Source organism: Aspergillus piperis (genome assembly GCF_003184755.1).
Source record: "Aspergillus piperis CBS 112811 unplaced genomic scaffold BO85scaffold_1, whole genome shotgun sequence".
Taxonomy (NCBI): domain Eukaryota; kingdom Fungi; phylum Ascomycota; class Eurotiomycetes; order Eurotiales; family Aspergillaceae; genus Aspergillus; species Aspergillus piperis.
The window spans coordinates 1,032,808-1,045,478 of record NW_020291591.1 but is presented as its reverse complement, the minus strand read 5'-3'; the positions used below and the strand labels follow the sequence as shown (position 1 = coordinate 1,045,478).

Genomic DNA, 12,671 nt, shown 5'->3' with positions numbered 1-12,671 from the left:
ACACTATAGCGGGCCAAAAAATAATAGTAAAAAAAGGGGAACACGGACAGTCAACTACACGTGTTGATGGACGAACCCCGTATTGCGCCGCATTCGCACCACCACAAAACATCCATATCCACCCTCCCACAGCCATACATACTACGGCTGGCCCATCTCCCTCCGAGCCGCAAAAGTCTTGGTTGTCCATGGGCTGGCACTGACTGGCTGGGGAATCACGGAGGATCATTGAACCGTGTCAGCCAATGCCATGCAGATCATGCAGCCACACCTGGCGTCGGCGCTGGAATCCACCGCCCTTTCACTGGGAATCTGTATGCACTGAACCCTATGATGGCGGTGGAACTGGCGGTCGGTACTACTAGTCTTGGTACGTACCTGCCAGAATTCTGGGTGTCTCCGTTCTCGAAACTCGGGCCGCTCAGCTCGGTGGATGACTGACGCTTTGACTGCGCCAATTGGCGTGTGGGAGATACGGGTGCCAGGGACACACTTTGCTGATTCTCTCTAGAAAGGGCAGTGCAAGTGCCGCTTCCCTCCCCTAGTAGAGCTCGTCATGGTGTCCGTGTGTTCGTTCCGTCGCGCGGTCACCCTGCTTTGCTACCGCCGGACAGGAAAGTGACTCCGATCCTTTTTCAGCTCGACACCTTCTCGGCAGGATTCGAAATGTCATGATAGTGCCTTGACACCTGCCGACCACTGCCAACTAATTCCTGTACCTCAGTCAGAATGAGTTGCTTATTGGTGGTCTCGCGATCACTCAACCCCGCCGTTCAGCTCCCTGGCAGCTGTTGAAACTGGGGCCACCCATCCATAGCCGTTGATCCTGGACTTGCCAGCCAACGATGCGACCGCGATGGGTGAAACGGCCGTCAGAACCCGGCCCCCCGTAATGCCAGCGGCCACATGGCATGATGAGACATGGTAGGGATTACGCTTAACGTTCCTTTCTCGTTTCTCAAGGATGACTAGGATCACGTTGAACACTGACCTGCTTTTGTTTTTTTGTTTTTGCTTTTCCTCGAGGGTTATTTTTAAAGTAGTCTCAAATGTCTTTGTTCTCTGTCTCTCTTGCTCCGCCGTTCTGTACAACCTCAAATGTCCCATTCCGGTAATCTAACACGCTTTCTACACACACACCTAGTACTGCGACCGAGCGTCGGACTCGAGATCTATTCTTAACTCTATAAACAAGCAAAAGCATAGCATGGCAGTCATGCTCCTAATTCTCCGTATCACCCCCATCGAACCTAAATTCACACTCCACATAGTGTAAAAATCCTCACATCCTTCTCAAGGCTGAATAATCCTTCCGTCTTCGTTTCCCCGACTCGAGAAAGTATATAAAAATAAATCATCATCATCATCATCCTCCTCCTCCTCCTCTCTACCCGCCCGGCCAAGCCCACGCTACCCCGCCAAGCAACCACATATCCTGACCACCACGTTCCATGGCTTGCAACAAGGCACTCCCGTCAGCACTACCCAGAATCCATGATCCACCGGTAATGTAAGCAGCATCCAATCCCTGGACCATGATCATGGCCCATGCAAGTATCCGACTGGCGGCTAGACTACGTCGCGAGTGATACTTACTATAGTAATCATCATGCTACTAGCTGCCAGGCCCATTTTCGAGGAGTAATTCGATTGCTTCCATCCACTACTGGCCAGACTAGTTGTAGTAGTTCCATGGCACAGCCTTACGGAATGTGGCACCCTCTCCACTCCCAACTCAACTCTTCCGACTTTCTTAGTACAGTAGTAGCTTGGGGGCCTCTTTCTTTCTCTCCCCACTATGCACGCTCTCATCCTTCGCGGCATGTCTCAGCTGGCATTTCCTACATGCTCACACTGCCGGTGTGTATGTATCTCACTTAGTAGAAAAGTAGATAGTTACCGACTGACAGATCGGTAGGTACTTGGTACTTGCATCCTCACTTGCATTACTGGTTACATACAGCCTTACACTCTACATGCCGCACTGTCTCCTGTGAGATTTTGACTATACCTTACCTGCATCTCCAAGGTACTGCTGCGTCACTTGGGACTAAGCTTAGCACTGACTGTGCCGTACCTACATCTACATGAGCAATCGTTGTTTCGTAGTTAGACAAATACTACGTAACTACACACACCCTGCAGCATAAGCATCATCATCACCACCACCCTGGCTGCTTACCTTCTATATTCAACAACAACAACCACTTTCTCCATTCCCATCCCCTCTCGCTTTCGCGGCATTACCCCGATGCAGATGGCGATTCTCGCGATCCCTTCCTAGTACAGTAACTCAATCGCAACAAAATATCGCAGCTGTCTAGTATTTTTCTTTTTATCCACAAACGATCTCACCAATCATCATTCCCAGCATGCATCACATACATACAACATAACTAACCCTCCCCGCCTGCAAAGTACCTAGCCGAACACCAACATATCACTTACTATCAATAGAAATCCCATCTGCAAATCCCCCTCCTCCCCCCTCACCAACTATGCATAATCCCGAAACACAATCGCTGAAACCCAGCCCACTTGCTTGCATATCTATTACACTACACTACATCGACTATCACTAACCAGGCTATACCTATCTAGTAACTAGTATCTTATGTGCATAGTATCTCCTCGGAACCGACATAATAAATCATCAGTAGGTATGCAGTAGGTAAGTAAGCAACGAGAAACCCGTGTCCGCCTCCGTGTCCGCACCCGCGCCCGCGCCCGCACCCGTTCCCCGACTGTTCCCGATACATCCATTCCAATTCTCCGTCCCCGGAACGAACCAACTTCAGCTTCAGCTCTGCCTGAGTCAGAAAAACCCAGTGACTATGACCTACTAGTCATTAAGTCACAAGACCACATATGACTCCCATACCTTGCATGAACTTTTGAACTTGAATAATCTCCCCCAACCAACCATACACATTGATCGAAGTTAAGCCACACACACACTAGTACTAGTAAGTAGTACTAACCACCAACATACAATATATTTTCCAGTCCATTAGTAGTTCAGGTGACTACCACCAGACTTCTAACTGAGTCAACCTTGCATACATAACTTAACTACTTACATAGTTCACTACATACATCACTAAGTACTATGTAAGTACTTACCAATTAGATAATATCCAACTATTACCAGTACCGGTTAGTTAGTATCACTTATATCCAGTGCTTGGGGAACAGAAACAAGGAAAAAATCAGCACTGCCACATCAACAACAGTAACTTTCATTAACTAACTACCTAGTTAAACTAACTTAGGTGGTTATGGGCGCGGTTGACTCATCCTTCACTTATTGATCATATGATCGGTTAATATATTATTTTCTGAACTTAATTCTAATATCGATGAATTTTGATGAAAATATTGTGATGAACAGACAGACAGGGGGGATGAACGGGTGCGGAGAAATTCGGGGCGCAAGCTGCTAGGCTCTAGCTAGCATTGAGGGAATAACTAACTATCCGACTGGCTTAACAAGCTACACTAACTAACTACTATCCTCCTATCTATTATCTATCCATCTATTCTAGCTAGTAGTGTAGTATGCTAGCTGTTGTGGGTTAGTAAGGAGTAGGTTTCTAGGTCTGCGCCTTGGGGTGGGTGTGCTTTTGCCCCGGTTTAGACGCTAGACGCCCGGTCCAGTGCCATACCAATTATCCGACACTAAGAGGTTCTAGGTGTTTTGGTCTGTATTCTTAGTCGCGGCTCTGTCAATGGGGCATCGTGCGCAGTTAAAGTGCGCGGTTTTTCTCCGTTTTTTGCGACATTTACTTGTCTAGCTTCCTGCTTATCATTGACGATTCTAAGAAAATCACGCAAGTGAGGCTTGGTAGAAGATAATTATGATTTGCTATCGCTATGTACTCCCTATGCCCTGACGCCCTGCTGTACAGTCCCATTCCATCCAATGGGCTCATAACCGTGTTAAGGAATCTCATCCCATACCTTGAAGACCCAGGCTAGAGGAAAAGGGAAAATCGAGACTGTCACAGACTCGATTCTCCCTGCCTTGCTGGCCAGGCCAGATGTCGTAGTGTGGGTAAATCGCTTACGCCCACTTCCTAAGGGGGTAGAAATATGTGATCCTCCAACTCCAGGCTCGCTTTTGTACGCCAAGTAGTAATAGATAATGAAGATAACGGGAAAATGCCCACTTGTGTCGTTTCAGAAAGAGATACCAGATCTCATGTATCAGAAAGGAAGAGTGTGGGCCACGCTAAGAAAGGCAATGAGGTTCAGGGAGGGGGAAGGAAGCCTCCAGGTCAGGAAGGAGGGCTGGCGCGATATAGAAGGGATCGCTGCCATTGCTGGTAGTGAGCTAGAAGCAGCCGCTGCTAGTTGGACTGGTCGTCTGCACTCCGGTGCTCGACGCCGGCAGCTCACCTTGTCAAAAAGTAAGAAGTGGCTCTCTCCAAGAGCGTAAAGTAGTCAAGTTCTTCAAGTTGTTACAACGGAAGTACCCGCGAAGGGTCTTGGAGAAAGCGTCTACGGTATGCGGCTATTTCCGTGGCCACTGTGTTAAAATCTTTCACCTTGTCGCGTCGCATGTCGTTGATGATTTGTTTCAGCCCAGCAATGTATTCATCCTTCTCTTCGGGTGTCTTGCCTTCTCGAAGAGATCCCATCTGGACGAGGATCTTGTCATCTGTGGCAGTTAACAAGCCTGGCTGTCAGCATCCGCACAGCGAAGGGAAGAACAAATGGGTAGAAGACATAAAATGAGACGCTTAACGAAAAGGGGAATGAAGGCGCGCGACTGGAAGGAGGCACGACAGATAAAAGGAAAGGTCAAGGGAGACAATGGCCAAAGGTCATATGGGTAAATGTTGCAAATAATGGTTCAAATCTGTCGACGCACCGCTGAGAGTCATATCACGAAAGTGTTGGAATTCACACGACCGGTCATTGCATACTCCCCCTGAAGATTCAAATGGACAGAGATATCTCATAGGGTCGATGTTGTGGCTATATGTTAGAGAACGATAGCCGCCCGAAACATTTTCAGTGAAATTTGGGTGGTAGCGGTAAGCCTTGAAATTCTTCAGCGGACTAACGTAAGGTGAGAATTTTGGTTCAGACTGCTCTGGTACCCGTGGATTCTAGATATCCTGTCAGCATCACACCTTAGGCGGAATTGAGGTGCACCGCACATCCAGAATGCCAACCTGAGCATAAGCACTTGGTTGTTGGGTATCCCATTCCTGAACCTTTCTCGTTAGTGGCTCGTCAGCCTGTCTCGTCTCATCTGCGGTGGAGACCTCAAGGGAGTCAACAGGTTCGGGAGATGCAGGGCTGAAAGGTGGGGAATAGCTGGAATCAGCGGGGCTAGCTGTCTCTTCTGGCTCAGGAGGCTCGTACGCATCTGAGACGGAAGATTCACGGGAGGCTTGGCCCTGGTCCTCGATGACTTGTTCATCGGCAACCTGCTCAGAATGTAGCTCCGCCCGTGGCTCCGCATCTAGGGTTCGCGGGCGCTCGGGAAGATCATGATGAATGCCTGCCTCTGCCTCAATTGGCTCCGGTTGTCCATCTTCAGCGGGTCCGCCTGACTCCAACGGGGTGTTCGTCTCTGGAGCGGGTGTATGAGTTGGAAGCTCCTCTTCGTCAAGAGACTCATCACTAGAGCTGTCGCTAGACTCATCCATTGCCGAACCCGTGGAATCAGAACTGGATACCTCTCCGGAAGACTCGCTAACGTCATCCATCACCTTGTCATCAGGTACAACGCTAGACCCGTTGCCGGAATCAGGTTCATGAACTTCTTCAGATACAACGGATTGATGGGACGGCTCCTCATCTTCGGGTTCTTTGTTGACGGGTGAAGCAGCGTGCGTGGGCTCAGAAATTGCATGCTCAATCTCGGAACATTGTTGTTGGTCTGCGGCTAAAAGCATAGACAAAGCATATCAGTTGGATACTGTCAAACGAAACAACCATGGCACATAATATTGGCGGGTATTCTTGATGACCGTACCTTCAAGCTGGGGCATATCTTCCTTCGCCTCCTTATTTTCCTTATCTTCCTTTTCCTGTGCGCACCGTATCGCAGCCTCCACATCATCGAAGGTGAGCCCATTAAGCTCCACGTTGAGGTTGTTCAACTCATCCAAGAGCTGCCGCCGGCCTTCACGCCCTTTTGTAATTTCGGACACTAGCCTGGCTTCTTCCTCATTGATCTCAGCCAGTTTCGCCTCGGACTTGTGTATCTCGGCATCTAGCGCAGGAATACCAACTTCAATTTCCTGTTTGCGCAATAATTTGACCTTGATACTCTCCACTTGGGTCAGATCAATGTTGGCAGGTGACTTATTCTCCACCTCAACTTCCACAGGGAGTTTCGGTGTATCGCTGACGTCGGTAGGTGAGAGTTTGTCCGTAGGAGGTGAAGGTTCCGGCACGTCTGATGGGCGAGGTGATTGTGTACGGCTGGCTGCCAGCTTTGCTTTCTTCCGCTCTTCTAGTTCGGCAATTCGCTTGTGCATGGCTTTGATCTCCAGGTCTTTTCTTCGAAGATGCTCCTGATGCTCCTGATCATTGTTCCTCAGACTCTGTGGGGTAGCTGAGGCAGAAAACCCTTGACTAGAGGCAGTTGCCGGCCGTTGAGGAAGAATATCGACGGTTGGTGTGTAAGTACGAAGCAAGCCCTCCACATCTTGCATGTCCTTGCCGGCTGGCAGGTCCACATCCATGTTGTCGTGCTCATCATCGCCGTAGAACTCGTCATCATCGCTAATATCAATGACGAGCCTCTGAGCCTCAGGATAGGCATAACTGACACCATTATTGAAGGTCTTTTTCGGGATCGGAACAGGTTCGTCAAAATCAGATGCTCGAGGACGTTTGCGCTGATTAATGCGGGTTTGTGACACCGCATCAGTAGCACCCTGAGCAGCGGAAACCGGAGTCTGCACATTTTCCGGCTCTTGCTCCGTCATGAAGAGCCCAGGTATACGGGCCGAAGCATTGGGCTCAGGATCAGGAGGGCGTTCTGGCAATGGATGTTGGATTGGCATCGGGGTCGAAGTCGACAACGACTCAGTACCGGAGTTGATCAATGGTTGGGATTTCTCGGGAGGCACCGAATTCGACTGCGATTTTTGACCGTTCCTCATTAGGCCCTGCTTCTTGAGCAGTTCAATCCGCTGCCGGGCCAATTCAGTCTGAGCCTTGTTCTTTTCCTTGACACGAGTCTCCTTTTCTTTTATGGAGTCCTGAGAGGATATTGCCGCATTCTTGTCAGCGTTCGGCAGAACCGAATCTTCGGACGCACTAGATTCCTTGGTCGCCTGCACTTGAACTTGTCCAGGCGCCCCGGAACCCTTTGCAGCCTTTGCAGCGAGCATACGAGCAATAACCTCCTTCCGCTCCATGGGTTTCGTGGTATCCGGTGGCAATTCGGTAGATTTGGATTGCGATGCCGAACTTTGATCCGCATCTGACTTGAGAACTGAGTGGCTTCCTTGCTCTGGTTCCCCGGACTGGCTAGTCGACGAACGGTCGGATTCCAAGGAGGTTGCACTGGATGGAGGTGTTGAGACGCCCTGTACCGGAGTGGCTATCTTTATTCCAACCTCTTCATAGAGTTGACGAAGGATAACAGGGTTAATTCCTTCCCCGACAAACTCGGCATATCGAATGTTGTGAGGCGCCAAGCTCAGAAGTGCCCCCTGTGCTTGGACGCGAAGTTGTGCCAATGACCTACCGCTGCCGGGTATTGACTGCGGGTCAGTTGAAGCTGCGCTGCTCACTCCTTTATCGGGGTCCGCTTCATATTGCGGGATTGACGAAGTTGGCACTTCTGGTTCTGGTGCGGTGTCCGAAACCGGTGGCTCAGTAGAGATTGGAGGAGCAGGATTATAGGCTGCAGGAAGTCAGTAACCGGACTGTGCATAATGCGGGAATAACATACGTGACCCACTGCTTCTGGACGATAGGCGAGTTTCTGGTGAAGCCCCGCCTCTATCCATCTCCGAATATCCTGGCGCTGAGCCTACGGTGGCCATCGCCAACAAGTGAGAGTTATGTGAATCAAGGCTACCAGTGCCATTCGGCTTCACTGTCCGATCGCTTTCCATGAAATCGTTGTTACCGTCCATAGCTCGAGCCATCTGAGTATCGTAGCTTTGTCCTGACCCCTGTCCCGGGTTCAAATTATGTGGCCTAGGCTGCGTCGACGAAGATTCTTCACGATCTGTGAGCTCGCCTTCCTCTCGGTCTGGGTCTGACTCCGAGTTGGCAGCAGCGGCAGGCTGAGGACCCGGCGGAGTAGGGATGGAATTATTCATGTGGTAGTCGCTAGTTGCATGACGAACCGGTTCATAACCGTGAACAGGGGGTACAGGAATCGAGGGGTATCGTAACGGTGGCATCTGTAGTGGTGGAAAGGGAGGGTGAGGGAACTGAGTGGAAGGAAAAGGCGGCATGAAAGTGAATGGAGGCGGCGGTACTAAGGGACCAGCGGCGCTCGGGACCCCTAATCCCGGTAGACGTGTGTTTGCGTTGTAGGTGTCGGTATTATAATCAAACGGACGGGTAGCACCATCCTGCGCGTGTTGAGGGACGGGCGAAGGATTTTGGCCAAAGCCTAGGTTAGGAGGAAACAAGGATGGCATGGCGGTCGAGGAAGACGGATCTGATGGAGGCCACTGAGGTGTATAATTTGGTCCCACAAATGACGGTGTCGGTGGATAATTAGACATGGTTGGGGAAGAGCGACCGCGTGCGCGCTTGCAAGGTGAGTATAATGTCTGCGTCCAGTAAGCAAAAAACGCTAGCTCGTCACATCTAAAGCGAGTGCTTAGGCATCCCACATCGTTTCAAGCTAAAATGAGCAGGAGCAAGTCAAAAGTCATAAGACTAGAACGAAATGGATAGAATCAGTAACCACAACACTCTGCTATACATGAGGTCGGGCGTGTTGATGATGATATGTGAAGAAGGCAGCTCTGCACCTGCCGAGCAGATATCAACGGAGAGCGAAGATGCGAACGCGACGTGAGGATGGTGAGATGAGCTGGAGATTTGAAGGGACGGAGCACAAGAACGTGAAGCGACAAGCAAAACGGGGAAACGACCGACCAACCCGGAAAAGATCGAGTTTCGTGCCGCGGGTCTCCACGTGACGGGTACACGACCGATCCGGCCTAGCGCATGATCGGCGCCCGCAGCCTGAGGAACGGCGGATGTAAACAAACAGCGGAACCCGAAGGGGCCCCAGAGGGAGCAGGTGGTCAGTGGGTGACTGTCATTCTGCACCTCCCGCTGCTTGGTATGCTGCAGCTTCATTTAATATACACCTGCTCAACCTTTCCTTATCTTCTTCTTCCCTTGTCTTTGAATCGTTACTCTTCCCCTGGCCATACTAGTTGGCCTGGATGCTTCGTTGCAACATCATCCAAGGGCTCATTGCTTGAGTCTCCATTACTCTCATAGATATTTGTTATGATTACGACCTTCTCACTGAATAATGATCCATTGACCTTAACGAAGATATGCTTCCATCACAGTTAAATGGCTCCCCTAAGCGGGCCAATCCTTTCAGCCGCGCATCGCCGTCACCGACTCCCTCCCCGACTCAGCAGACAAGAGGTATTCGCCCCAAGTCGGCCGTTGTTACATCCACCAGTAAATTCGAAGAGGCCCGGGGCCATTTTCGAAACTCTGCTTCCATCTCACAGTCACCAGCTCCGTTGGTGGCACGGACAACGCATCGCCCGAGATCGAGCTCAATAAGGAATGATGTTTCATCCGGAACCTTTGCGCCCGAATTCATCAAGTCAGAGGAGCTACGCAGGGGTGCGGATCAGATCCGGGGACAAGAGGGCGACAATGACTTCTCCGGCAACAAGTATGTCTGGCTGCGCGATCCCGAAAAAGCATTCGTGCGTGGCCTAGTTCTCGAAGAGCAAGAAGGTGGCCGGATGCTAGTCCAGACCGACAATGGAGAGGTATAATCACCCAATGCCATCGAAGTCTGAGCTAGAGGAGCTTACGGATAAACACAGCAAAGGGAGGTCGACGCTGACCAGGTCGACAAAGTGAACCCGGCAAAGTTTGATAAAGCAGATGATATGGCTGAACTCACACATCTTAATGAAGCCTCAGTGGTTCACAATCTGCACACACGATATCAAGCCGATCTTATTTACGTGAGTTATACTGATATGCTGACGAAATGATAGTTTTCAGAGCTAATCTTTGTCGCACACAGACTTACTCGGGACTCTTCCTCGTTACTGTGAACCCATATTGCCCGTTGCCAATCTACACAAACGAGTATGTGAAGATGTACAAGGGCCGTAACAGAGAAGAAAGCCGTCCCCACATCTTTTCTATGGCTGATGAGGCTTTTCGAAACCTGGTCGAAGAAGGAGAGAACCAGAGCATTCTCGTGACGTAAGTCTACTGAAAGGCTGGCCACAAACCCTTGACACTAATGCAGCTGTGAAGAGGAGAGTCGGGTGCAGGTAAAACCGAGAACACCAAGAAAGTTATACAATACCTTGCAGCTGTTGCGACAACCGATACCCCTTACGCTCGATCTGGTACAAAGCAGTTGTCCGCCCTATCGCAACAAATTCTGAGAGCAAACCCCATTCTGGAGGCGTTTGGAAATGCCCAGACCGTGAGAAACAACAACTCTTCTCGCTTTGGCAAGTTCATCCGTATCGAGTTCACCCGGGCCGGCCAAATATCGGGTGCTTCGATCGATTGGTATCTACTGGAGAAGTCTCGTGTTGTGAAACCCAATTCCCATGAGAGAAACTACCATATCTTCTACCAGTTATTACGGGGAGCAGATCGGAAGCTTAGGGAAGCTCTCCTTTTGTCCGATTTGCAGATTGAAGATTTCGCCTACACTCGTGATGGCAACGATACCATTGCCGGGGTCTCTGATGAGGACGAATGGAAAATGTTGATTGAAGCTTTCCACGTCATGGACTTCTCTGAAGAAGACCAGATGTGTATTTTGCGCACTATCGCAGCGGTCCTTCATCTTGGAAATGTCACTATCGTCAAGGAGAGCCTACGAGCCGATCAAGCTGCACTTGGTCCCGACTCCTTGAATAGTGTAGAGAGAGCTTGCCACTTGCTAGGTATAGAACCTGACCTATTCGTCAAGGGACTGTTGCATCCCAAGGTCAAGGCAGGCCGCGAGTGGGTGGAAAAGGTTCAAACGCCAGAACAGGTGCGACTAGCGCTAGATGCTCTCGCCAAGGGTATCTATGAACGAGGATTTAGCAATCTTGTCGACAGGATCAACAACCAATTGGACCGCAGCACTGTCGCTGGCGATGACAGCTTCTTCATTGGAGTCCTCGATATTGCCGGTTTCGAAATTTTCAAGAACAATAGCTTCGAACAGTTGTGCATCAACTATACGAACGAGAAATTGCAACAGTTCTTCAACCACCATATGTTCGTCTTGGAGCAAGAGGAATATGCACGGGAGCAAATTGAGTGGCAATTCATCGACTTCGGAAAGGACTTGCAACCAACAATCGATCTAATCGAGTTGACCAACCCTATTGGTATCTTTTCTTGTCTAGATGAAGACTCTGTTATGCCGAAGGCTACCGACAAATCATTTACTGAAAAGCTGCACTCTCTTTGGGATCGGAAATCACCGAAGTATCGTGCTTCTCGCCTAAGCCAGGGATTCGTTCTGACGCACTACGCTGCTGAGGTAGAGTATGGCACAGAGGGCTGGCTCGAGAAGAACAAGGACCCGCTGAACGATAACATAACGCGACTCCTTGCCAGATCGGGTGAAAAGCATGTTGCGACTCTGTTCTCCGACTGCGGCGATGCCGACGATGACAGCGACTACCCGAAGAGTCGCGTGAAGAAGGGTCTTTTCCGCACCGTTGCGCAAAGACATAAGGAACAGCTATCTAGCCTCATGAATCAGCTGAACTCAACACATCCACACTTTGTGCGCTGTATTATACCAAACCACAAGAAACGCCCGAAGATGTTCAATGCACCCCTGGTCCTAGATCAACTACGTTGCAACGGTGTACTCGAAGGAATACGAATTGCACGCACAGGGTTCCCCAATCGGCTGTCATTTTCGGAATTCCGCCAACGCTATGAAGTTCTCTGCCCTGCCATGCCCAAAGGATACCTCGATGGCCGAAATGCCGCTCATGTTATGTTGCAAAAGCTCGGGCTGGACCCTGCTTGGTATCGAGTCGGTCGTACGAAGGTATTCTTCAGGGCAGGTGTCCTGGCCGAGTTGGAAGAGAAACGAGACCAGCTTATCCGCACCATCATGACCAGGTTCCAATCTGTGGCAAGGGGATTTGTCCAGCGACGTATCTCCAACAAACGCCTGTATCGGGCGGAAGCGACACGGATCATTCAGGACAACTTCAAGACTTACCTCCAACTAAAGGCGAACCCATGGTGGAGATTATATTCAAGGATGAGACCTCTTCTGGGAGAAACTCGCACTGCCAATGAAGTTAAAAGACGGGACGAGAAAATCAAATCCCTGGAAGCGAAGATGAACCAGGATATAGCTGATCGTCAGAAGTTAGAGGAAGAGAGGCGTCGTACCGAGATTGAGATACAGAAGATTCAGCAAACGTTGGAGAGTGAGCGTGCCTTGGCTCTTGACAAGGAGGAAATATTCAAGAGGCTCCAAGTCCGAG

The 12,671-nt window shown here is 50.1% G+C and overlaps 2 protein-coding genes across 2 annotated transcripts; one reads left to right on the top strand and one right to left on the bottom strand.

Moving 5' to 3' along the window:
* Nucleotides 1-21: 21 nt before the first annotated feature.
* Nucleotides 22-716, top strand: BO85DRAFT_10003 (uncharacterized protein). Its single transcript, XM_025653766.1, has 2 exons — nt 22-370; nt 512-716. Exons 1-2 carry the CDS (start codon nt 67-69, stop codon nt 673-675), a joined length of 468 nt encoding a protein of 155 aa, XP_025520791.1. The 5' UTR covers nt 22-66; the 3' UTR covers nt 676-716.
* A 3,744-nt stretch (nt 717-4,460) lies between these two features.
* BO85DRAFT_359557 (uncharacterized protein) lies at nt 4,461-8,627 on the bottom strand (the record flags this gene model as incomplete). Its single annotated transcript, XM_025655517.1, has 5 exons — nt 4,461-4,660; nt 4,874-5,114; nt 5,166-5,899; nt 5,990-7,876; nt 7,925-8,627. The coding sequence occupies 5 exons, from the start codon at nt 8,625-8,627 to the stop codon at nt 4,461-4,463; spliced, it is 3,765 nt and encodes a 1,254-aa protein (XP_025520790.1).
* Nucleotides 8,628-12,671: the final 4,044 nt, after the last annotated feature.